The sequence below is a fragment of the Ruditapes philippinarum genome, unplaced genomic scaffold (assembly GCF_026571515.1).
Source record: "Ruditapes philippinarum isolate M1 unplaced genomic scaffold, ASM2657151v2 ctg1489_1_1_1_1, whole genome shotgun sequence".
NCBI lineage: Eukaryota > Metazoa > Mollusca > Bivalvia > Venerida > Veneridae > Ruditapes > Ruditapes philippinarum.
In genome coordinates, this window is record NW_026862533.1 from 56,873 (window position 1) to 84,218 (window position 27,346).

At 34.8% G+C, this 27,346-nt stretch overlaps 1 protein-coding gene across 1 annotated transcript in view; it reads right to left on the reverse strand.

Moving 5' to 3' along the window:
* Positions 1–27,346, reverse strand: part of LOC132719389 (protein KRI1 homolog) — a 171,878-nt gene that overhangs the window by 44,903 nt on the left and 99,629 nt on the right. Inside the window, exons 8-11 of the mRNA XM_060703150.1 lie at positions 25,592–25,639; positions 24,179–24,279; positions 17,653–17,770; positions 7,228–7,358 (exon numbers count right to left, since the gene is read on the reverse strand). Of these exons, the coding sequence (XP_060559133.1) occupies positions 7,228–7,358; positions 17,653–17,770; positions 24,179–24,279; positions 25,592–25,639 (398 nt within the window). The remainder of the gene's footprint in view (positions 1–7,227; positions 7,359–17,652; positions 17,771–24,178; positions 24,280–25,591; positions 25,640–27,346) is intronic.

The following is a 27,346-nucleotide window of genomic DNA, read 5'->3' on the forward strand; positions in this document are numbered from 1 at the left end:
GATGCAACTAATACTGCCACTGTCATGGCTTGAATACCCCCGCATACCACTTTGTCAGAATCAACAGTGGCCATTTAAAGCTCAAGGACAACCTCCCAGCCAAATCTGAGGTTACTAAATGAGAAAATGTCAAAATCAATACACTGTAGCTTATTATAGAATAAAAATCCATGTGACATTGACCTTTGACACAGTCACCTAAAAATCAATAGGGGTCATCTACTAGTCATAAACAACGTAAATACCAAATATGAAGACTGTTGACCAAAGCATTCTTAAGCAATTGAGCAGACAAACTTTTTTTTAATCAAGGCCCCTGTGACCTTGACCTTTGACCCCAAAATCAATAGGGATCATCTACTTATCATATCCAATCTAAATACCAAATAATTATGAAGACTGTGGGTCAAAGGAATCTTAAGTAATTGGGCGGACAATAATTTTTTTATCAAGGCCCCTGTGACCTTGGCATTTGACCAGGTGACCTCAAAATAAAGAGATCATATACTAATCAAGACTATTTTCCGTGCCAAATATTCAGACTGTGGGTCAAAGGAATCTTAAGTTAATGGGCGGACAAGCATTTTTTGTGTCAAGAACCCTGTGACCTTGACCTTTGACCCAGTGACCTCAAAATCAATAGGAATCATCTTCAAATCATGACCAAGCAAAATACCAAATATGAAGACTGTGTGTCAAAGGAATCTTAAGTAATTGGGCTGACAAGCTTTTTGTGTCAAGGCCCCTGTGACCTTAACCCTTGACCCAGTGACCTTAAAATCAATAGGGATCATCTACTAATCATGATCAATCTAAATACCAAATATGAAGACTGTGGGTCAACAGAATCTTAAGTTATTGGGCGGACAAGCTTTTTATAGTCAAGGCCCTTGTGACCTTGACATTTGACCCAGTGACCTTAAAATCATTAAAGATTATCTACTAATCATGACCAATCTAAATACCAAATATAAAGACTGAGGGTCAACAAAATCTTAAGTTATTGTGCGGACAAACGTTTTTTAGTCAATGCCCCTGTGACTTTTACCTTTGACCCGATGACCTCAAAATCAATAGAGATCATCTACTAATCATGACCAATCTAAATACCAAATATGATGACAGTGGGTCAAAGGAATCTTAAGTTATTGGGTTGACAAGCTTTTTTTAGTCAAGGCCCCTGTGACGTTGACCTTTGACCCAATGACCTCAAAATCAATAGGGATCATCTACTAATCATGACCATTCTAAATACCAAATATGAGGAGTGTGGGTCAAAGGAATCTTAAGTTATTGGGTGGACAAGCTTTTTTTTGGTCAAGGCCACTTTGACCTTTGACCCAGTAACCTCAAAATCAATAGGGATTATCTACTAATCATGACCAATCTTAATACCAAATATGAAGACTGTGGGTCAAAGGAATCTTAAGTTAATGGGCAAACAAGCTTTTTTTGTGTCAAGACCCCTGTGACCTTGACCTTTGACCCAGTGACCTCAAAATCAATAGGAATCATCTTCAAATCATGACCAAGCAAAATACCAAATATGAAGACTGTGTGTCAAAGGAATCTTAAGTAATTGGGCTGTCAAGCTTTTTGTGTCAAGGCCCCTGTGACCTTAACCCTTGACCCAGTGACCTTAAAATCAATAGGGATCATCTACTAATCATGATCAATCTAAATACCAAATATGAAGACTGTGGGTCAACAGAATCTTAAGTTATTGGGTGGACAAGCTTTTTATAGTCAAGGCCCTTGTGACCTTGACATTTGACCCAGTGACCTTAAAATCATTAAAGATTATCTACTAATCATGACCAATCTAAATACCAAATATAAAGAATGAGGGTCAACAGAATCTTAAGTTAATGGGTGGACAAACGCTTTTTAGTCAAGGCCCCTGTGACTTTTACCTTTGACCCGATGACCTCAAAATCAATGGAGATCATCTACTAATCATGACCAATCTAAATACCAAATATGAAGACTGTGGGTCAAAGGAATCTTAAGTTATTGGGTTGACAAGCTTTTTTTAGTCAAGGCCCCTGTGACCTTGACCTTTGACCCAATGACCTCAAAATCAATAGGGATCATCTACTAATCATGACCAATCTAAATACCAAATATGAGGAGCGTGGATCAAAGGAATCTTAAGTTATTGGGTGGACAAGCTTTTTTTAGTCAAGGCCCCTGTGACCTTGACCTTTGACCCAGTAACCTCAAAATCAATAGGGATTATCTACTAATCATGACCAATCTAAATACCAACTAGAACTATCGCTGAATGCGATTCATACCCCCACCAATGTCCTTGACAGAAGACAACTTGGAAAGGTGGTTAAGGGAATAACTTAAGTGACACAAATACATAAAAAGAAATTATCTCTGGTGAAAAAAAGACATAATTGTACAGGTAATAGTAAAAATATCTATTATCAAATCATGTTCGAAACAGTTACAAATAACCTTTCATTTTCCCAATATACTAAACTTTTTATAAGTCAATTTTTGACCTTCAAGTGTGGCCTTGACCTTCAGCTGGCACAAGGGTAAGATGGGTTCTGCACATCGCCCAATTGGAGTGAACATTTGAGTAAAGTTTGAAGAAAATCCTTCCATTAGTATAGAATTTATAGAGCGGACACAAACATATTGTCTAGTATTGATTGTATGTAAATTTAAAGACTTAAAAAGGGGCATAACTTTGTCAAAAATCCAATACAAAGTTATGAAACTTGACCTGCATATCGTAATTGTGACACCTCATATATCTTTTAAGTTTCAAGCAAATACCTATGCTAGTTTCCGAAATATTCAAGAACATGTTTTAATCTAAGAACATTTTCTAAGTCAATTTTTGACCTTCAAGTCTGACCTTGACCTTTAGCCTGCACAAAGGTGACATGGATTCTGCACATAACCTTGTTTAAGTGAACATTTGAGAAAAGTTTGAAGAAAATTCTTCCATTAGTATAGGATTTATAGAGCGGACACTACATACATGTATTGTCTAATATGTGATTGTATGTATATTTGAAGATTAAAAAGGGGCATAACTTTTGTTAAAATGCAATACAGAGTTATGAAACTTGACCAGCATATCTTAATTGTGACACTTCGTTTTTATATTTTAAGTTTCAAGCAAATACCTTTCCTAGATTCAGAAATATTCAGATATATGTTAAAATTAAAGAACATTTTCTAAGTCAATTTTTGACCTTCAAGTGTGACCTTGACCTTAAGCCGGCAAAAGAGTGACATGGGTTCTGCACATAAACCTTGTTGAGGTGAACATTTGAGCCAAGTTTGAAGAAAATCTTTCAATAAGTGTAGGACTTACAGAGCGGACACGACATACTGTGTAATATTTGATTGTTTGATATTTGACCTTCAATTGTGACCTTGAACCTTGAGCTGACACATGGGCAACATGGGTTCTGCACATCCCATTGTTGAAATGAACATTTGAGCCAAGTTTGAAGAAAATCTTTCAATTAGTGTAGGACTTACAGAGCGGACACGACATATTGTGTAAAATTTGATTGTTTGATATTTGACCTTCAACTGTGACCTTGACCTTAAAATGACACATGGGCAACATGAGTTCTGCACATCCCCTTGTTGAGGTGAACATTTTAGCCAAGTTGAAGAAAATCTTTCAATTATTGTAGGACCTACAGAGCGGACACGACATACTGTCTAATATATGATTGTGTTTGATATTTGACCTTCAATTGTGACCTTGACCTTGAGCTGACACATGGGCAACATGGGTTCTGCACATCCCCTTGCTGATGTGAACATTTGAGCCAAGTTTGAAGAAAATCCTTCAAGTGGTATAGGAGTTATAGAGCGGACACGAAAATGGAGACGGACGGACCGACCGACCGACCGACCGACTGACCGACCGACCGACCGACCGACCGACGCGACAAAGCGAATCCATTATAGCCCCCCCCACATTTTGTGGTGGGGGTATAAATATGAAGACATTTTCATATGCTGATCAGCATTCCTGTAAAGTTTCATGACTCTAAGTCAAATTTTTTTTGAGTTACATGCGACACAAGTTGAAAATTGTAAAATTTTACTAAGTCAAGGGCAATAACTCTAAAAATACTATATATATTCACACAAAAATACCCGGATGCACAACTACACATGCTGATCAACATTCCTGTAAAGTTTTATGACTCTAGGTCAAATAGTTTTTGAGCTATGTGTGACACAAAATGAGAACAGATGGACGGACATCCAACCGAATAGGTTTCAGCGAGGTTTTCTTTGAGCGAGAGGTTTTCAGCGTGTTATTCTTCTGAATTATTTGTTTTCAGAGTGTTTGTTTTGCACAAGGTTTCACGTGCGTAGTTGGTTACTTTCGGGAATTTTTCACCAAACTGTATCTCAGTTTTGTCGTACAGATCTTGGGCTAGAAAAATGAAGAAAGAATAGTAAAATAAATTTCCAGTGTTTAATGTTGTTAATGAAAGGATGAATACAAACATGAGAAAAATAATGAATAATCATGATAACCAAAAATGAAAAGAACTGAAAGAATATTACACCTAATGAATTTAAACATATTAATACAAGTGACAAAATAATAAAAAGAAGTAATAATTTACAAAATATAAAATAAAACATTTATATTAAATATAAGAATATTATGAAAATACATGAAAGTATGGGGAAAATCGCTTAGTGAGAGGTTGTCAACAAATTATTGATAAAAATAACTTTTTAAAGAATTGTTTAAGAATCATTAAAAATCATTGTACAAAGTTACAGAAAAATTGACAATAATAAATATATGAAATGCTTACCTTGAAAAATGAAGAAAGAATAGTAAAATAAATTTTCAGTGTTTAACCTTTTACCCCACGAGCATATTGCGAAAAAATGGCCGTTTTCATTGAAAAGCCTCCTGTAACAAGTTCAAACTGCTATGAAACTATGAAAAATGCTTCAATACTAATGAAACTTGGCACAAATGTTGACTACACCATAGCCTCTGTAACAGCATGCTCAATGGTAAATTTCCTGTTACCATGGCAACGGGGGGGACGTCTCCAAATTGCCAAAAATCACTATTTTGCATTGTTTTTTTTCCATCAAAACTGATTTCAAGGTGCTGCAACTTCTCAATGAATTGAGATAGAGTAAAAGCCTTTTCAGCGACGGTTACTAGTTTCCCTAAGATCAACCCGAGGCCATTTTTAGCCTGTCACATGTCCAAAATTTTCTTTGCGATGAGGGGGACTCCGCCCCCCCCTTCAAACCCCCCAAACAGAAGGGGGCACATCCCCCTTCTGGCAACCCCCTGATGTAATGTTTGGATGGGGGACGGCGCCGAAAAAGTGGTCACTTTCTTTAACAACATTTCTCAAACGAAAAACAGTGTTTGGGGACTAAATAGGGCATTTTTTCACTGTTTGAGGCCTCAAAAAGGGGGGGGGGGGGGGCAAAAAGCCGTCGAAACACGCTTATATAAGGGAAAAGGTTAATGTTGATAACAGAATGGTACTGTGTAACAACACGCTGGCCTTTTATATCAATTTGTAGTCAAGCATTTCACCTTAACGACAAACAAAAAAGAAGACATGGTTACAAATAGAATTATAAATGTAATATGACTGTCTTATAGAGAATTAAGATTTATCTGTCCATAAAACTACAAATATAAAATAATATGTTGAAAAACTTTTGATAAAATTTTTCCTGTAACAACAGGTACACTAACATGATTACTGGACAGATTAGTAAAATAGATAATCTCTTTGTTTGGTAAAATATCTTTGTGACATAGGGATAAAGCGCCATTTCTTTGTTATTTTCTTTTGTTTAATAGAGGGCCATAGCCCCTTATTCTATTGTTACGGAATGAATTCTATTGTTCTCTTTCATTCTGTTTACAGTTAGATGGCACCCTATCCCTATATGGTAGTGCGGACTGACGGACAAGAGTAAATCTAAAGTGGGGGCACAAATATTCTAAAAATAACCAGGTGCACAACAACACATGCTGATCAACATTCCTGTAAAGTTTCATGACTCTAGGTCAAATACTTTTTGAACGTGTCGCACAAAATGAGAACGAACAGAAGGACATCCGACCGAAAAGGGATAAAGGGCCATTTCTATGCTTTTGTTTAATAGAGGCCATGGCCCTTTATTCTATTTACGGAATGAATTCTATTGTTCTCTTTTGTTCGGTTTCCAGTTAGAAGGCCCCCAATCCCTATTCAGTAGTGCGGACGGACGGACAAGACGAACGGACGGACAAAGGTAAATCTAAATGCATCCCCACCACAAAGTGGGGGCACAAAAATTCTATTGCCTTTTTGTATTGATGGTTCCCATAAACTTTTGTTGCAAAGAAACAGCAATATTGCTCTATATGCATACTACATAACTAATCAAGGGCCATACTCTGTGCTGAAGGGTCTGACCTGAACAAGGCATTGATATGCACATCTCCTCTTGGTATTTATGGTTCCCATGAAGTTTAATTGAATTCCAGCCAATAGTTGCAGAGAAATAGCGCAGAAACGATGATTACTCTATATGCATACTGCATAACTTATCAATGGCCATAACTCTGTGATGAAGAGTCTGACCTAAGCAAGGCAACAATATGTGCATCTGGTCTTGGTATGGATGGTTCCCATAAAGGTTCATTGAATTCCTGCCAGTAGTTGCAGAGAAATTAGCATGGAAACTGAAAGCTGCTCTATATACAAACTGCATAACTAATCAAGGGCCATAACCCTGTGAAGAAGGGTCTGACTGCAACAAGGCAACAATATGCACATCTCCTCTCGGTACTGATGCTGACGGTTTTGATAAAGTTTTGTTGAATTCCAGCCAGTAGTTGCAAAGAAGTAGCACGGAAATGATAATTGCTCTATATGCATACTGCATAACAAATCAAAGGCCAGAACTCTTGTTGAAGTGTCTGACCGGAACAAGGCAATGATATGCACATCTCCTCTTGGTATTGATGGTTCCAATAAAGTTTCGTTGGATTCCAGCCAGTAGTTGCAGAGAACTACGAGGAAATGTAATTCGGACGGACAACGCCAAAACAATATCCCCCTCCCCTCCCTGAAAGCCCTGAATTTATGCATACGCACATCTTATCTGGAGAGCTTGAATCCAAGGTCTTGCCATAGACCTAGTTTACTTTGTACAAAGGTAACAAGCTGGATATAATAAAACTTATAATACCTCATCTACAGAAAGTCCGTAAGAATTTGGAGTGACTTTTCTGTACTTGAATCTACATGGCATATCATCTATGATATCTTCATAATCCAATTTATAATACTCGTCAAAATATTCTTCAAATGTCTTCTCATCTGAAAAAAAACAAGAACCAGTTGAACTGGGTGATGCTCCCCGAGAAGATTTTGGACACAGGAAAGTATAAAAAATGAACAATGGGCAAAAACTCCAAAATTAGGCAAGACAGAGTTAAGGTTTTTTGCACTGCACTTCTATTCAATGAGATCTATCTATTTATAAAGTTTTGTGATGATATCTCTTATAGTTTCAGAGTTATGTCCCAGGTTAAATTCAAAGTGTAAAAAAAACCCAAATAGCAATAACTCCAAAATTAGACAAGGCTGTGTTTAGGTTCTTTAGCATTGCAGTTTTATCCAATGAGATCTATCTACCTACAAAGTTTCATGTTGGTATCTCTGATTACTTTTAAAGTTATATCCCGAAATTAGGCAAGAAAGTTCAAAGAGAAACTAGAAATGTGTCATCATGCCACGGATGCCCCCGCATGCAGCCAAAATTTCAGATGGTGCTTTAATTATTTTTTTCATTTTAAGTTCAAAGCCCTTAAAACTTTTCAATGTTAACACAAACTATTTCCATACAATGTTGAAAGCACTGAAATTATTCAGTCTTAACCTTTTAGAAATAGCATATTGCATATTTGTAGCCAAAATAATGGCTAAAAGAATGAGTGGTGAAACTGAAAGTTCAAAATTTTTCCAACATTCAGGAAAGATAAGTTTGTCTAAAATCATTGAACCATGACCAAATTCAAACTTAAACTGCTTATTCCTAAGATGTATCTATATTATTTTCAAAGTGAAAGAGACATAACTCTGCCAAAAAATCATCAAACCATGACCAAATTCGAACTTGACCTGCCCATTCCTTTGACATATCCATATGTCAAATTAAAGTTGAATATGTGACACTGTTGGGTAGATAAGGAACAGAAACTGTCAATTTCATATCATTTTCAAAGTGAAAGGGGCATTACTCTACCAAAAATCATTGAACCATGACCAAATTTGAACTTGGCCTGGGCATTCCAAAAACATATCCATATGTCAAATTTGAGTTGAATGTGTTGTACCATTGGGGAGATAATAAACGGAAACTGAAAATTTCATATTACTTTCAAAGTGAAAGGGGCATAACTCTGCCAAAAATCATTGAACCATTACCAAATTTGAACTTGACCTGCGCATTCCTTTGACGCATCCATATGTCACGTTTGAGTTGAATGTGTTGTACCTTGAGGGAGATAATGAACGGAAACTGAAAAATTTCATATTATTTTCAAAGTAAAAGGGGCATAACTCTCCCAAAAATCACCGAACCATGACCAAATTCGAACTTGACCTGTATTTTTTTCATGACATATCAATATGTCAAGTTTGAGTTGATTGTGTTGTACCATTGGGGAGATAATGAACGGAAACTGAAAATTTCATATTATTTTCAAAGTAAAAGGGGCATAACTCTGCCAAAAAATTATCGAACCATAACCAAATTCGAACTTGACCTGTATTTTCTCATGACATATCCATATGTCAAGTTTGAATTGAATGTGTCCAACCGTTCTTAAGATAATGAACAGAAACTGAAATTTCATATTATTTTCAAAGTAAAAGGGGCATAACTCTGCCAAAAATCATCAAACCATGACCAAATTCGAACTTGACCTGTATTTTCTCATGACATATCCATATGTCAAGTTTGAATTGAATGTGTCCAACCGTTCTTAAGATAATGAACGGAAACTGAAATTTCATATTATTTTCAAAGTAAAAGGGGCATAAGTCTGCCAAAAATCATCGAACCATGACCAAATTCGAACTTGACCTGTATTTTCTCATGACATATCCATATGTCAAATTTGAGTTGAATATGTCTAACCGTTCTTAAGATAATGAACGGAAACTGATGATGACGGAATGACAGAATGACGGAAGGACGGAAGGACGGAATGACGGAACAGGGTAACACTATATGCCCCGGCCATTACATGGCGGGGGCATAAAAATAAACAAAGGGCAATAATTCAAGTATTAGACAAGGCAGAGTTACAGTTCTTGTGCACTGCACACCTATTCAATGAGATCTATCTACCTACAAAGTTTCATGTTGATACCTTTTATAGTTTTAGAGTTAAGTCCCGGACAAAGTTAAATTGTAACAAGGGTGCCATAGTCACAAAATACGCCCGTTTACGAAAAAGCTTTAGATGGAGATGGGGGCATTATGGATAAGTGTTATCTAGCAAGCAAGTTTTTATTCTTGGCACTGTGTTGTTAAATGAACCTTAAAACAAATCAATAGGGAAGATATGCACAGTATGTGTGACCTTGACCTTGGTCGCAGGGACCTGAATTTTATGCACGGCACTCAGCCTCACAATGATGAACATTTGTGCCAAATTATATTGAAATCCCTCTATGCATGTAGAAGTTTTGCTCCAGACAAGTGTTTTTCTATGAGCTCTAACTGACCTTCACCTTTGACCTAGAGACTTGGTTTATGTGCAGGGCACTACGTCTCATGGTGGTGAACAATTCTATAAAAGTAACATTAAAATTCCTCCATGCATGTAGAAAATATGCTTCGGACAACATCTGGATATTTAATCATCTCCAGTGACCTTGACCTTGCAAATATTAACCTAAATTAAATGTGTAACACCTGTAGTCATGACAGTTACCATTTGTGCTACAATCCATCAATAAATGATGACTAAATGGTCCCTATAACCATCTTCAAATTTTTATCTGAACTTTGACCTCTATGTGTAACCTTGACTTTGGTCGCAGGGATCTGAATTTTGCATGCGACACTCAGCCTCACAATGGTGAACATTTGTGCCAAGTTATATTGAAAACCCCCTATGAATGTAGAAGTTTTGCTCTGGACAAGCGTTTTTCAATGAGCTCTAAGTGTGACCTTGACCTTTGACCTGGAGACCTGGATCATGCATGGAGCAATACATATCATGGTGGTGAACATTTCCATAAAGTATTATAAAAATTCTTCCATACATGTAGGAGATATGCTCCAGACAAAATCTGGATATTTCACCATCTTTAGTGACCTTGACCTTGCATATATTGACCTAAAGTACATGTGTCACATCCGTAGTCATTATAATGACCATTTGTGTTACAATCCCTCAATAAATGATGATTAAATCGTCCCTATACACATCTTCATATTTTTATCTTTTTTTAAACGTGCGTATAAAAAGTACATGTAATTTAATAACTAGAAAATTCTGATTTAAGATTTTATTCTAGGGAAATACATTTCATTACAATTCTTAATCTTTGAATGAGCTGAACTGATATTTACTTGAAAATTAAAATATAATTAAATTTCTATGAGAAAGTATTTACATTTGATAAGGTAATTACTGTATGATCTTTATGAACAAATACCAAGTCTACAGAACACCATAGTTATCACAGTTAAGAATCTTGACCAATGAATGAAACATGTGTAAATAAATGTTACATTCTTTAGAACATACTCAAGTCCAAGAAAGAGGATTATTTCATGCCCTTTGATTAAATTCTATTTTTAGAATTGAAAGTGAAAAAAGATCAAGAGGAGTAATTGTGTAAGTCATTTATGAACAAAGTAATAACTTTGTTGTCTCCCTTTGATTAAATTCTATTTACAAAATCTGGATATTTCATCATCTTTAGTGACCTTGACCTTGTATATATTGACCTAAATTATATGTATCACAGCCATAGTCTTGATAATGACCATTTGTGTTACAATCCCTCAATAAATGATGACTAAATGGTCCATATACACATCTTCATATTTTTATCTGAACTTTGACCTCTATGTGTGACCTTGACCTTGGCCGCAAGGACCTGAATCTTGCACGCGACACTCCGCCTCACAATGGTGAACATTTGTGCCAAATAATATTGAAATCCCTCTATACATGTGGAAGTTTTGCTCCGGACAAGCATTTTTCAATGAGCTCTAAGTGTGACCTTGACCTTTGACCTAGAGACCTGGTTCATGTGCGCGACACTGCTCCTCATAGTGGTGAACATTTATATGAAGTTTCATTAAAATCCCTCCATACATGTAGGAGATATGCTCCGGACAAAATTGGACGCCGCCCGAACGCCCGCCCGAACGCCAGGGGCGTTCCCATAATACGTCCCGTTTTTCAAACGGGCGTATAAAAATAAGCAAAGGGCAATAATTCAAAAATTAGGCAAGGCAGAGTTACGGTTCTTGTGCACTGCACACCTACTCAATGAAATTTATCTACTTACAAAGTTTCTTGTTGATACCTCTTGTTGTTTCAAAGTTATGTCCCGGACTAGAAAAGCGGACGGACAGACGGACTGACAAAGCGGCGACTATATGCTCACCCTTCAGGAAGTAAAAAAAGCAAAATAGTTCCACCATAAACATAGGACAGTAACACTGCTGAACAAGTTTATCTGTTACATCAATAGGTACTTAGAACCATCGCTCGGGCAAATGTAAAAGAAAGGCCTTTCTAAGAAGATAAGTAGGAAAATTTATTTGTAAGACCAACAAAGGTTTATCCATATAATTCCTGTGAAGTTTTGTCGAATTCCTGTCTGAAAGGGAATTTTTATTTTTAGCCATAGTGGTCATTTTATGCAGTAAGAGGAACTTGTCAACGATATACACAATGAACATTTGTACCGATGGTCCACTGAAATTCTGTTGAAATACCACCAGCAGTTTGACCTGTGAAAGCCAGAGAAGCTAAGTAAAACGTCTGGCAGAAATGGATTACATGGCCATTTCTTTTGTTTTTTTCTTTTGTTTAATAGAGGGACATTGGCCTCTATTGTTACGAAATGAACTCTATAGTTCTCTTTTAAGACAAAATTGAGGTATACTTGTAACTTACATGTACATGTTGTATTTAGTTATGATTGGAGTGAACATCAAATTCATGAAGTATTACATTATCTTCCTCTGTAGTTATTTTAATACTTCCACTTCCTGTTTTTTCAAATTTGTTGCCTTACGGAAATAACAATATCTGGATATAATGATATAATTTTGTGGTCCACTGAATATCATTACAATAGTTTACTGTACACCCTTTATCCGCATTAAAAACATAATATTCTTTTGCAGACTTACATTAAAACATCAGTAACCCTTTAAACACTACCTTGATTAAAGATAAACCCACCAGTGAATGTGTAGAGACAAATGGACAGACTGGGAACCTGAACTTTTTACTTTATCATTCAAAACTTAATTCTCAACTGATAAAGAATATTTTATAACAACAATAAAGAGTATGAAAGGAACACACAACAACGGCAGAACAAGTTTAAAATTCTATTTTATTTAAAACCTTTTAGTTTCTGGTATTCACTACCCTTTTTTAGGGTAAAAATTACTAGGAATTTGTTTTTAAAGTATACAAAATGACGTTATTTAATTGTTTCTATATTTAGAATATTGTTCTAAAAATAGATTGTTATACATGTATGTCTTATATAGTCTTATATAGTGTTATGAAATGTAGCTGTATAAAAATATAAACATTTTATATTATGCTGCTTATTAATGTTTATGATTAAAAAATACCGTATATTCTGCCTACATTTATGATCAAGTTATTTTTATATTATGCATCCCTATTTTGTCCATAGTTTCAGTACTTGAGGACACTTCTATATTCATGCCTGGACTTGTAGGCCGGCTGGTTTTTGGTGTCGTTGGTAGAGGTGAAATCGGTGATGATATCTTGATTGGAGTTATTGGTTATGATTCTACAGGTGTATTTTTATACTTTCCTCTGATTTTTTTTGACGTAAGGTGTTCAAGTTTTTCCCATCATTATTCGAAATTTTGGTGTTTTTATTAAAGTTTTTGTAGTTGTTGATTTATTATCTATTGCTGGAAATATAACTTCTTGTATTTTCTTGATCTCTACTTATTCAAACTTCATTTTTGGAAATTTGTGTTTTGTTAGAGAATGTTTCTTCAGGTTATTTTTTCTTGTGTAAGTTTTACTACACCATGAACATTTATAGAAAATCTTCGAATTCTTGTTGTTTTCTTCATGTTTTTTCATGTGATAGTACTTCCGGTTCCGAGATGCTGCATTAAACGTTTCACCACAAATGTCATATAAAAATTAGTATTTTCTTCATCGATAAGTTTAGTTGCGATATAGATCTCTTTTTCCCAATTTATCTCTGGATCAGGTTCATGCCCATCTGTGACATTGAATGAATTTTCTTGATCCATACTTCCTCTAAACGGAGTCTTTTGTTTACGTTACGCTCTGACTGTTGTATAATTGTGACGTCAACATCGTTGATTGAATGATTTGCACTATTAAAATGGCTGGAGACTGGTTTCATATTGTTTTGTGATCTGACCTCTGCAATATGTCCGTAGAATTTATCATGTATACTGTTTCTGGTTTGTTCAACATATTGTAGTTTACAACATTTACACGTTATCAGATATATGATATTCATTGTGCTACACGTATCATGTCCTGGTATTATAAAATTCTCTTTTGTAACTGTGCTTTGAAAGTGTGTAACACGTCAACCATATATTGGCACGCAAAACAATTTTTGCCCCATGCATAACAACCCTTTTGTAATACGTTTAATTAGGTTGGACCTACAATATTTGATGAAACTTGTTGATGTGCTAGATTGTAAGATGGCCAGATTTCTGTCAAAGATATGTTGTGCATTTGGAGTAAAGGGGTTGTAGCTAAATAAAAATGGTATAGTTTTAACTTCTTGCTTTATATTATTTGATTTTGTGAGTGATTTATAACAGTCTAGCTTTTCAGCTTTCTTGATGGCTTTTATTATGATATTTCCTGGGTATTCTCTCACTTTTAAATTGGCCAATAATCATAGGATTCATCATTCCTGCAAATTCTATGTATCCCGGCTGAAACCGCTTGACTGTATGGGATACTTTTTTTTTTTGATGCGATGGGTGATAACTAGTGTAGTGAAGATACATATGCGCATCCGTTGGCTTTGTCAGGGTTGCCAGCATCATAGATAAATAAAATTCCCTGACTTTTCCCTGACCAAATTAGGTTTTTCACTGATTAAAACTACCAAACTTAAACGATCTCCACCTCCCCTACAGCTGTCCAATTCACCCCAGGGCTTTTTTTCCTTCTATAGCAGGGGCCATTATAGGACTGTTTCCCAAAAAAAGAAATTCTTTAAAATCATGCAGTTTTCCCACAAAATATAATTTACATCAAGTTTTTTCTTCCCCTTTTGCAAATATACCATTAATGTATCCCCAAAATTATGGGCAGGGCTGCTTCCCCAACCTGTGAAAAAAAGCCCTGCACCCATAAGTTTTTTTGTTGGTTTTTTTTAATGCTTTTAACAATATGGTCAATAAAACATGCTTTATACATCTAAGTTTGGTATTTTGTGTTCAGTAAAATGTTTTGATAAGATCAAGTCTGAAGCAAAGCTATTATCTTGAGCTACAGAATACTGCCATAGCCAATATAATTAATAACAAGAGGGTCATGATGGCCCTGAAATTACTCATCTTAATATAAAAACTCTCCATGAACAAGAATAATTTTGACCCCAGGGCTTTTATTTGAACAAAGTTGGTAAACACCCATTGGAAAATGTTTCATGCCAAATATCTAAGCTCTAGCTCTTTTGTTTTTTAAAAGAAGACTTTTTAGTTTTTACTATATATACATATAAGGAAAATTAATGACCCCCATGACTGGACCAGTTTTGACCCCAGGGCTTTTATTTTAACAAACTTGGTAGACACTTACTAAAAGATGTTTCATGCCAAATATCACAGCTCTACCTCTTTGGGTTTTTCAAAGAAGATATTGTTTTTGTTTTTTACTATGTACATAAAAGGAAAATCAGTAACCCCCTGGGGTGGGGCTTATTTTGACCCAAGGACTTTTATTTGAACAAACTTGGTAGACACACACTAGAAAATGTTTCATGCTTAATATCTAAACTCTAGCTCTTTTGGGTTTGTTACAAGAATTTTTAAGTTTATATAAACATATAAGGAAAATCAATGACCCCCTTGACTGGGCAAATTTTGACCCAAAGGCTTTTATTTGTACAAAATTGGTAGACACTCACTGAAGATGTTACATGCTTAATATCTAAGCTCTAGCTCTTAAAAGAGGTGAACATGTTTTTTTTCCAGTTTTTACTTTATACATATAAGGAAAATTCTTCAAAATTATTTTTCCCTGACTTTTCCCGGACTTTTTAGGATTTTTATTCTTCACTGACCAATTTTCAAAATTCCCTGACAATTCCCTGACCTTGAAAAAAATCAAAATTCCCTGACTTTTCAAGTCTGCTGGCAACCCTGTTTGTGTATACTGTAGTGTGTAGATTTTTGTCTGTAGTAATAGTGGTGTCCAGAAAATTTGCTTAACGGGTCGATATCATATGTAAATTTCATTGACTCGTGGAATGAATTTATTGCGGCCATGAAGGTGTACAACTGTCTATTGTGTGGCCAGATCATGAATATGTCATCAATGAATCTCCACCATATAAGCAGGTTTAACTTTTGAGTTAATAGGAATCTTGATTCAAGGTAGCCCATGAAGATGATGGCGTAGCTTGGTGCACACTTAGTTCCCATGGTCGTTCATAAAGTCTCCATTAAATTAGAAGCATGTCTTTTTGAGTACGAATAGCATCAGTCGTTGGAGGATCCATGGCTTAGGTTCTTAGTGAGAGCTCCTTTTAGTGCTTTGATGCAGTCTTGATGGGGAATAGATAAGTATAGTGATGTTACGTCGATTGTTCAAAGAAATGAATGACTCAGGATTTTTCCTAGGTTAAGTAATTCTAAATCATTAGTGTCTTTTATATATACGATTCAACATTATGTGCTAATGGTTTAATATGATGATGATGGTCAATAAATTAGGAATTATTTTCTATTAGACCTTCACAAGCTAAAACTAAAGGTCTTCCTTGGTTGTTCTGTTTATGTATTTTTGGAAGCATATAAAAAAAGTTCTGCAATGTTTCGGTTTAAGGTCATTTATGTGTTCAATTTCAAGGAGGTTATGTTTTTTTAGGGTAGTTTAGAAATTATGTAATTTCTGCGCATATTCTCTATGTTTTATTTTTCTGTACTTTCAATATAGTAATACTAAATTGTCTCAGGCCTTCTTTAATGTATGAATCATTGTCTAAAATAACGACAGTGACTCCTTTGTCTGCACATTTTATAACAATATTATCATTTGCACGTAAAGATTGTATAGCTTGTCTTTCCTTTTTAGAAACATTTGAAATTGTCAATTTGTTCATCTTTTTGTTTAAAATTTGAAGATTTTTACTGGCAATAAATGTTTCAAGTTCTCTCGATCTTCTTGGCAGGGGTGACCAGCCTGTTTGTGTTTTAAAAGGGTTTTCTGATGTATTTATGTTATGTTGATCTTGAAAAAACTGTGCAAATGTAAGTAAATGTTTAAAATGAATAGGTCCCTTTTGAAAGTAGTGATATTGTGATTTGTAGGTGTGGACAAAATCCAAGTCCTTTAAGTATTGTTGTTTCGTGATGCAAGAGATTAATTACCCATTTTGATTTATTTCGGAGAAAATTATTAATGTCATCTTCTTTTTAAGGTCTAAATCTACGTCCCATTATTGTGTTAAATTTGGTGTGCTATTGTTTTGTGTTGTCTTAAGATCTTTTCTCTTATTTCGTAGTTCGGTTTGTACAGATATTAAATTCTTGAAATTAGACTTCTAACTCTTTTTGTTTATGCAAAGTACTCTTCTAAATCTTTTTTAATGGTGTCTATTTCTTGCTTAAGTTTTGACAGTTTGTTATTCGAATATTGATATAAAATCATGCAGAGTTATTGCCAAATTCGTAGTGAGCTTCTTCACACTGGATTTGTAGTGCTGACCTGATTACTAGTACTTGTGGTGTTAAATTAACACAAAGTGATTTCGGGATTGATTTAGTAGATATACACCTTTCTAATCAATGTGGCGTTGTGTGCGAGTTTTTTGTAAATTTTTTTTTTTTAGCACTTTGAATATAGAAACGTTTCATTCGTCAATTCTTGTAGGTGTATCTCTTTCATCCAATTTTTGTATCTTTCGGTTTATTTCGTCTGTACAGGAAATTATTGTTGCTACAGAGACAGACGGTGTAGCTGTAAGTATATCAACTTCTGATTCTTGATGGCTTAATCTAAGTGACATTTGAAATGAGATTTACTGTGCAATCCCTCTCCAAGGGTTCAGTTGATGCTTGCTTCGGTGGATCCAATATCTGGATGCTTGGAAGAATATTTTAATTTTGACTGGGGATAAAACAAGTACTTACTTGGATCAAAAACAGGTTTCTTTGTAGTGAGAGCCTTTGCTAATTTGTTTTTTCTCTTCTTCTCTTTTTTACTCTTCTTTCTTTCATTATCTGCCAGAGGATCATAGTCTGCATCCATCTGCAAAAGGCAACAACATATATTTTGTATATTAAATCTGTCATCTTCATCAATGTGTAAAAGCAAAACTATGTAAATATAGTCTGACAACAATGTGTAAAAGCGAAAGTATGTAAATATTGCAGGGCTCACACTGGCTATAATAATATAATAGCCAATATTTTTAACTTAAAACACGATTGCATTTGTGAAAATGCTATGCCACCGCATTAATACAACACTTAATAGTAATGTAGGAAAAGAATTTTTTGGTTTCTATACAATTGAAGACTGCCATTAGGCATAGATCACTGACCTATCTAATTCTTATTATCAGATTAGTGGTTAAATCTATTGTTATTCAAACAAGAGCTGTCACAGAACGTGACAAATGCCCCCGAAGGATTCTAGTTATAAACCACCTATTACATGTTAAGTGTGGAGGTAAATATTGACAAAGTTCGATTCCCAGCAGTGACCTTTAAGTTAGACAAAGAAACCTGGGTCTTGTTCACAACACATTGTCCATCTATGGTGACTTTATATCTTTAAATAACAAGAGCTGTCGGTAGGACAGCAATGCTTGACTATTCTTAGTGCTTGATAGTAAAAAAAGCCTTGATTAAAAGGTTAAATTTTCTCAGTAAAGAAAAAGGCTAATTTTTTCTTTAAATCCATATTACAGTTATAGGCCTTGGAGAGAGTCCTATTATGCTCTCAAAGAAGAGTATAAAATTTCAACATGTTTCAAAGCCTTACGTTAATGAACTTTGAAAATATTTGAGGTATTACAAAAACTTTAACGTAAATTCTAAGTCGAAAAGGGGGCATAATTCTGTCAAAATGCTTGATACAGTTACCTCCTCCTGTCTACAGGATGGGGTCATGATGGTGAACAAGTGTGCAAAGTTTCAAAGCCATATGTCAATGGACTTTGAAAATATTTGAGGTATAACAAAAACTTTAACGTAAATTCTAAGTCGAAAAAGGGGCATAATTCTGTCAAAATGCTTGATAGAGTTACCTCCTCCTGTCTACAGGTTGGGGTCATGATGGTGAACAAGTGTGCAAAGTTTCAAAGCCAAATGTCAATAAATTTTTTAAAATATTTGAGGTATTACAAAAACTTTAAAGTAAATTCTAAGTCGAAAAAGGGGCATAATTCTGTCAAAATGCTTGATAGAGTTACCTCCTCCTGTCTACAGGTTGGGGTCATGATGGTGAACAAGTGTGCAAAGTTTCAAAGCCATATGTCAATTGACTTTGAAAATATTTGAGGTATTACAAAAACTTAAACGTAAATTCTTAGTCGAAAAAGGGGATTTTATACATGCTATGGTGTACGTTTCATGTCTTTACAAACATTTTGACTGAATGCGATATTAATGACGTCAAATTTATATGACGGCCATTTTGAAAATGGTGCCCATGAATGAGCAGAGATATTTTTCGGCCCACTTCACTTTTGAAATGTACATGGTCTACAGATGATTTCCTGAAAGTTTCATGCTTGTATCACCATTTGCACTATTTTGTCAATTTCCCGCCCCACTATATGTGTACATAATGAGAATCAATGCCCCTGGGCAGGGCCAATTTTGACACCAGGGGAAAAATTTGAACAACTTTGGTAGATGTCCTATAGATGATATTATATAGCAAACATCAAAGCTCTATGCCTTGTACCGTCAGACAAGAAGATTTTTTATTTTTTTTACTATATGTACATAGTGAAAATCAATGACCCCTGGGGCAGGGCCAATTTTGACCCCAGGGCTATAATTTGAACAATCTTCGTAGAGGTTCACTTCGCAAAGTATCATGCCAAATATTTAACCTCTAGCCTTTGTCAATGCAGAGAAGAAGATTTTTCAAGTTTTTACTTTATACATAATTATAAGGAAAACTATCGCCTCTTGGGCAGGGCAATTTTAACACTAGGGACATAATTAAAACAACTTTAGTAGAGGACCCATAGATGATATCATATACCAAATATAAAAGCTCTAAGCCTTGTACCTTCAGACAAGAAGATTTTTTAATTTTTACTATATGTACATAGTGAAAATCAATGACCCCCAGGGGTGGGGCCAATTTTGACACCAGGGCTATAATTTGAACAATCTTGGTAGAATTTCACTACACAAAGTCTCATGCCAAATATCTAACCTCTAGCCTTTGTCAATTTAGAGAAGATGATTTTTTAAGTTTTTACTATATACATAAAAGGAAAACCTATGACCCCCCAGGGCAGGGCTAATTTTGACACTAGAGGCAAAATCTGAACAACTGAACAACTTTGGTAGAGTACATACAGATGATATCATATACCAAATATCAAAGCTCTAAGCCTTGTACCTTCAGACAAGAAGGTATTTTAAGTGTATGTACAAAGTGAAAATCAATGACCACCAGGGCAGGGACAATTTTAATCCCAGGGCTATAATTTGAACAATCTTGGTAGAGGTCTACCAGACAATGCCTTATGCAAAATATCTATGCTCTAGGCCTTGTGGGTCTTTACAAGAAGATAACTTGGACACAAGTTGAAAATTGCAAATTTTTACTAAGTCAAGGGCAAAAACTCTAAAAATATCCACACGAAAATACCCATGTGCACAACTACACATGCTGAGCAACATTCTTGTAAGTTTTCATGACTCTAGGTCAAATACTTTTTTAGTTTCGTGCGACAAGTTTAAAATTGGAATTTTTTTCTAATTCAAGGGCAATAACTCTAAAAATACTAAATATATCCACACAAAAATACCCAGGTGCACAACTACACATGCTGATCAACATTCCAGTGAGGTTTTATGACTGTAGGTCAAATATTTTTTGAGTTACATGAGACACAAGTTAAAAATTGCAAATTTTTTCTAAGTCAAGGGCAATAACTCTAAAAATACTAAATATATCCACATGAAAATACCCAGGTGCACAACTCCACATGCTGATCAACATTCCTGTGCGGTTTGATGACTCTAGGTCAATTACTTTTTGAGCTACGTGCGTCACAAAAAGAGAACGGACGGACGGATGGACAAGGGTAAATCTAAATGCCCCCCCACCCTATAGTGGGGGCACAAAAAAACCTGTGACCTTGACATTTGACCCTAAAATCAATAGGGATCATTTACTAGTTATGACCAATCAATATTTGAAATATGAAGACTTTGTGATAAATAGTGACCAAGATAATAAGCTTACACGCAAAAACTTAACCAAGAATTTCTAAGTCAAACAAGAGCCACCGCAGGGCCGGGGCAAAGCTTGACTTTTTACTTTTTTTTAAAAGCAAACAAAGAAACGTTTGAACAAATCTTAACGTTCCCTTTTTATAAATTCGGTGTGTCTTGTCACATTAGTTTTGTCAATGTATGATTCCTTTTTTAATATATCCCAATGTGTATTACAGAAGAAAGTTATAGTGAAAAATAACATTGCTAACATAAATTCCAAGATTGAGGGGAATAATTCTAGAAAAAGTCATGCTAGAGTTATGAACCTTTCACACAACATGTGTGTAATGATAAGAAATACATGTATATATTTGAAGTTTAAAGTAGATACCTTAAAAAGTAAAAAAGTTATAATATTTCTTAAAGAAAATCCTAAGTTCAAAGAAAGATAAATCTGTAAATATTGCTTCAAGAGTTACGAACATTATCACATAAAATGTAATTGATGAAGTTTGAGGTAGATACCTTTAAAACTAAAAAAGTTATAGTAAAAAATAACATTTTTCTAGTAAAAAATCTAAGTTTATGGGGAGATAATTCTTGCAATATTATTGCTAGAGTTATGAACCTTAACACATAAGATGTGGATGATGATAAGTTACATATATTTGAAGTATGAAGTTGATCCCTTAAGAAATAAAGAAGTAACAGTAAAAAATAGTATTTTTTTTAGGAAAACTCTAAGTTAAAGGGGAGATAAATATGAAAATATGTGTGTTAGAGTTATGAACCTTGTCACATAAGATAGGGATGATGATAAGGTACATATATTTGAAGTATGAGGTTGATCCCTTAAGAAACAAGAGCGATCAGTGATCACATGTGTCGCCTCATAATGGCCAATTTCATGTTGGGACAAGTTTTGTGATAGACGGAGAGACAGACGGACAGTGCAAAAATAGACTTGGTACTGATCATTCCTGTAAAAGTTGGATGAAATTGCACCAGTAGTTTATGAGGAGTAGTGGGGACAAGCTTTTGTGTATCTGGCAACACACAGAAAAAAACACCTTTTTATCAAAGGGCCATAACTTGGCCAAAATTCATTCAACCGGAAAACACGTGCAATATGCGCAAGGACTTGAGCTACAGATCAATCCTGTAAAGTTTCATTGAAATTGCATTAGTGGTATAAGAGAAGTAGTCCGGACAAACTTTAAAAATAAAAATTATTAAAGGGCCATAACTCTGACAAAAATCATTGAACCAGAAAATTCTGACAATATGCACAACTAGACTTGGTACTGATCATTCCTGTAAAGTTTGGATGAAATTGCACCAGTAGTTCATTAGGAGAGGTCCGGACAAGCTTTTGTGTATCTGGCAACACACAGAAAAAACACCTTTTTTATCAAAGGGCCATAACTCAGCCAAAAATCATTCAACCGGAAAACCCGTGCAATATGTGCAAGGACTTGAGCTACAGATCAATCCTGTAAAGTTTCATTGAAATTGCATTAGTGGTATAAGAGAAGAAGTCCGGACAAACTTTAAAAATAAAAATTATTAAAGGGCCATAACTCTGACAAAAATCATTGAACCGGAAAATGCTGACAATATGCACAACTAGACTAGGTACTGATCATTCCTGTAAAGTTTGGATGAAATTGCACCAGTAGTTTATGAGGAGTAGTCCGGACAAGTTTTGTGACGGACAGACAGACGGACAGACGACGGAGAAGTGATCCCTATATGTCGGACACAATAAAGAAGTAACAGTAAAAAATAGTATTTTTTAAGGAAAATTCTAAGTTCAAGGGGAGATAAATCTGAAAATATTGGTGCTAGAGTTATGAACCTTGTCACATAAGATGTGGTTGATGATAAGGAACATATATTTGAAGTTTAAAGTTGATACTTTAAGAAATGACAAAGTTATAGTGAAAAATATTTTACTGCACCAAAACTTTAATCTGAAATCTGGACGCGGACGCCGACGCGAGTAGGACAGCTCTCCATATACTTTGTATAGTCGAGCTAAAAATGGACTTAACTTTGTCAAAATACAATACAAAGTTATCCCCCCACCCAACTTTGTCAAAATACAATACAAAGTTATCCCCCCCACACACACACTCTTTTTAGTTATGAAACTTGACCTGCATATCTTACTTGCGACACTTCATATATATTTGAAGTTTCAAATGATTATCTGTTCTAGTTTCAAAAATATTCAAGTACATGTTAAAATTTCAGAACATTTTCTAAGTCAATTTTTGACCTTCAAGTGTGGCCTTGACCTAAAGCAGGCACAAGGGTAAGATGGGTTCTGCACATTGCCTAGTTGAGGTGAACATTTGTGTAAAGTTTGAAGAAAATCCTTCCATAAGTATAGAATTTATAGAGCGGACAAGACATATCGTCTAGTATTGATTGTATGTAAATTTAAAGACTTAAAAAGGGGCATAACTTCGTCAAAATGCAAAACAGCTATGAAACTTGACCTGCATATCTTGTGACACCTCATATATCTTTTAAGTTTCAAGCAAATACCTGTGCTAGTTTCAGAACATGTTAAAATTTAAGAACATTTTCTAAGTAAATTTTTGACCTTCAAATGTGACCTTGACCTTAAGCCAGCAAAAAGGTAACATGGGTTCTGCACATCCCCTTGTTGAGGTGAACATTTGAGCCAAGTTTGAAGAAAATCCTTCAATTGGTATAGGATTTATAGAGCGGGCACGATAATGGAGACAGAGGGACGGACTGACGCGACAAAGCAAATCCATTATAGCCCCCCCCACATTTTGTGGTGGAGGTATAATAATAGCAAGAACAAGCAAAATTTGGAGATTTCATCTTGAAGGTAAAGGTCATTTATGGATGAAGTTCAAGGTTAGTCTGGTCTTCTGAAAGGTCTTATCCCAAGGGTTGTTTTGGCCAAGTATGAAGACAATACACCAAGAACATCAAGGTTCAAGTTTGCAACGGCATCGACAACGCCAACATTTAAAAATGAAAAAGTCAAGCTAAAAATAAATCTAATCTTAATCTTATTTACAAAGCATCTATCTTATTTTCACCAAAACAGCTTATTTCTGGTATCCATCTACTGTTTTAAGTGCAAAACTAGGAGTTATTTTATTTAAGTTATAAATGGGTCAAAATATATTGCTTTTTTGCAATATTTTAAGACTATTTGTTGTCATAGCAACCTGATTCTACACAAACAGATGAACTATCTTACGATAAAATCGTGATATTCAGAACCATCATCATTCCAGTAACCCTCTTCTTCATTGCCATCATTGTAATCAACACCCTCACCAGTCCAGTTGTCCCAATTTTCTGAAATTTAAATAATAATTTGTTTGTTTGTTTCATTTTACGCCTTGTCCTTACAGTATTTCAGTCATATACTGATGATATAGGTGGGTAGTTTCCTAACCATCGTTCCTGGAGAGTTACACCAGTACTAGACTACCTTTCTGCCTGCCAAAGCATCTCCCGGGGATCGCAGCCATGCCAGAGAGGTAACTGGATTAGAAGTCATCCACTCTAATCCCTCGACCATGGAGGTGGTTTTAAATAACAAGAGCTGTCGGTAGGACAGCACGCTTGACTATTCTAAGCGCTTGATAGTATGACCCTCCAATTATGACCCTAAGTGCATGTGTAAAGTTTCAAGTAAATATCTTTGAAGACCTTTAACCTTTTACCAAAATTTCTAAGTTTCAAAGGGGCAAATAATTCTGCAAATATTGCAGGCAGAGTTATGCAATTTTGCAAACTGATGTACATTGTTACTATAAAAAAGTATTTTAAAATTTCAATTGAATATCTCAAGCAATTATTGAAATATTTGACTTTACAAAAAAACTTTAACCGAAATTTCTAAGTTAAAAAGGGGCATAATTCTGTCAATATTGTAGGCAGAGTTATCCAACTTGTCAATCTGATGTACCTTGTTACTATAAATAAGTATTGTAAGTTTCAATTGAATATCTCAAGCAATAATTGAGATATTTGACTTTACAAAAAACTTTAACCAAAAGTTATAAGTTAAAAAGGGGCATAATTCTGTCAATATTGTAGGCAGAGTTATCCAACTTGTCAATCTGATGTACCTTGTTACTATAAATAAGTATTGTAAGTTTCAATTGAATATCTCAAGCAATAATTGAGATATTTTACTTTACAAAAAACTTTAACCAAAATTTCTAAGTTAAAAAGGGGCATAATTCTGTCAATATTGTAGGCAGAGTTATCCAACTTGTCAATCTGATGTACCTTGTTACTATAAATAAGTATTGTAAGTTTCAATTGAATATCTCAAGTAATAATTGAGATATTTGACTTTACAAAAAACTTTAACCAACGCAGACGCCGACGCCGGGGCGACTACAATAGCTCTCATATTCTTCGAATAGTCGAGCTAATTATAAACTAGATGTTGTCTTGATTTTTTGTTTTCTAAGTTATACATGATGTCTTTTCGGCTTTACCGGAGAAGATCTCTGTGCATTATTTCAGTCACGAGGAATCACCTGTTTCTATAAGTTCACTTGATATCATTCTCACATAAAAGATTTCAAAGTCCCTGAAGAGATTTGAATCCAGAGCCATGAGGGGAAAGTGGTTCAAAGAAAAGAAACTTAACCAATTGGTGGCTGAAAACCAACGTCAACGCTCGACTTTTTTCCTTTTCCTAAACGGAAGAAAAAGAAAAAATATGTGTATATGTATAAATATATATATGGAATGGAAGAAGCAAAACTAGAAATGTGTCATCATGCCACGGATGCCCCCGCATGCAGCCAAAATTTCAGATGTTATAATATTTAGTTCCAAATTTGTTTGCACAAATTATTGTTTTCATTTTAAGTTCAAAGCCCTTAAAACTTTTCAATGTTAACACAAACCATTTTCATTCAATGTTCAAGGCACTGAAATTATTCAGTCTTAACCTTTTGAAAATAGCATATTTCATATTTGTAGCCAAAATAATGGCTACATACATTTCCACAAAAGTATGAGTGCTGAAACTGCCTATTCCTAAGATGTATCTATATTATTTTCAAAGTGAAAGGGACATAACTCTGCCAAAAAATCATCGAACCATGACCAAATTCCAACTTGACCTGCCCATTCCTTTGACATATCCATATGTCAAATTTGAGTTGAATATGTAACACTGTTGGGTAGATAATGAACAGAAACTGTAAATTTCATATTATTTTCAAAGTGAAAAGGGCATTACTCTGCCAAAAATTATTGAACCATGACCAAATTCGAACTTGACCTGGGCATTCCAAAAAAATATCCATATGTCAAATTTGAGTTGAATGTGTTGTACTGTTGGGGAGATAATAAACAGAAACTGAAAATTTCATATTATTTTCAAAGTAAAAGGAGCATAACTCTGCCAAAAATCATCGAACCATGACCAAATTCAACCTTGACCTGTATTTTCTCATGACATATCCATATGTCAAATTTGAGTTGAATGTGTTGTACCTTTGGGGAGATAATGAACGGAAACTGAAAATTTCATATTATTTTCAAAGTAAAAGGGGCATAACTCTGCCAAAAAACATCGAACCATGACCAAATTCGAACTTGACCTGTATTTTCTCATGACATATCCATATTTTAAATTTGAGTTGAATGTGTTGTACGGTTGGGGAGATAATGAACGGAAACTGAAAATTTCATATTATTTTCAAAGTAAAAGGGGCATAACTCTGCTAAAAATTGTTGAACCATGACCAAATTCGAACTTGACCTGTATTTTCTCATGACATATCTATATGTCAAATTTGAGTTGAATGTGTTGTACCGTTGGGGAGATAATGAACGGAAACTGAAAATTTCATATTATTTTCAAAGTAAAAGGGGCATAACTCTGCCAAAAATCATCGAACCATGACCAAATTCGAACTTGACCTGTATTTTCTCATGACATATCCATATGTCAAATTTGAGTTGAATATGTGCAACCGTTACTAAGATAATGCACGGAAACTGATGATGACGGAATGACAGAATGACGGAACAGGGTAACACTATATGCCCCGGCCATTACATGGCGGGGGCATAAAAATTATATATAGCATATATATATGCTTGGTATCACAAAGAAAAAAAAAAAGGAAAAAAAAATGTGAAAAAAGATTGCATTTGAGAAAAATGCTATGCCACCCCATTAATACAACACTAAATAGTAGTGTAGGAACAGATTTTTTTTTTCTATGCAATTGAAGATAAAAAAAAATTATATATAGCATATATATATGCTTGGTATCACAAAGAAAATAAGATTGCATTTGAGAAAAATGCTATGCCACCGCATTAATACAATACTAAATAGTAGTGTAGGAACAGATTTTTTTTTGTTTCTATACAATTTTGAAGA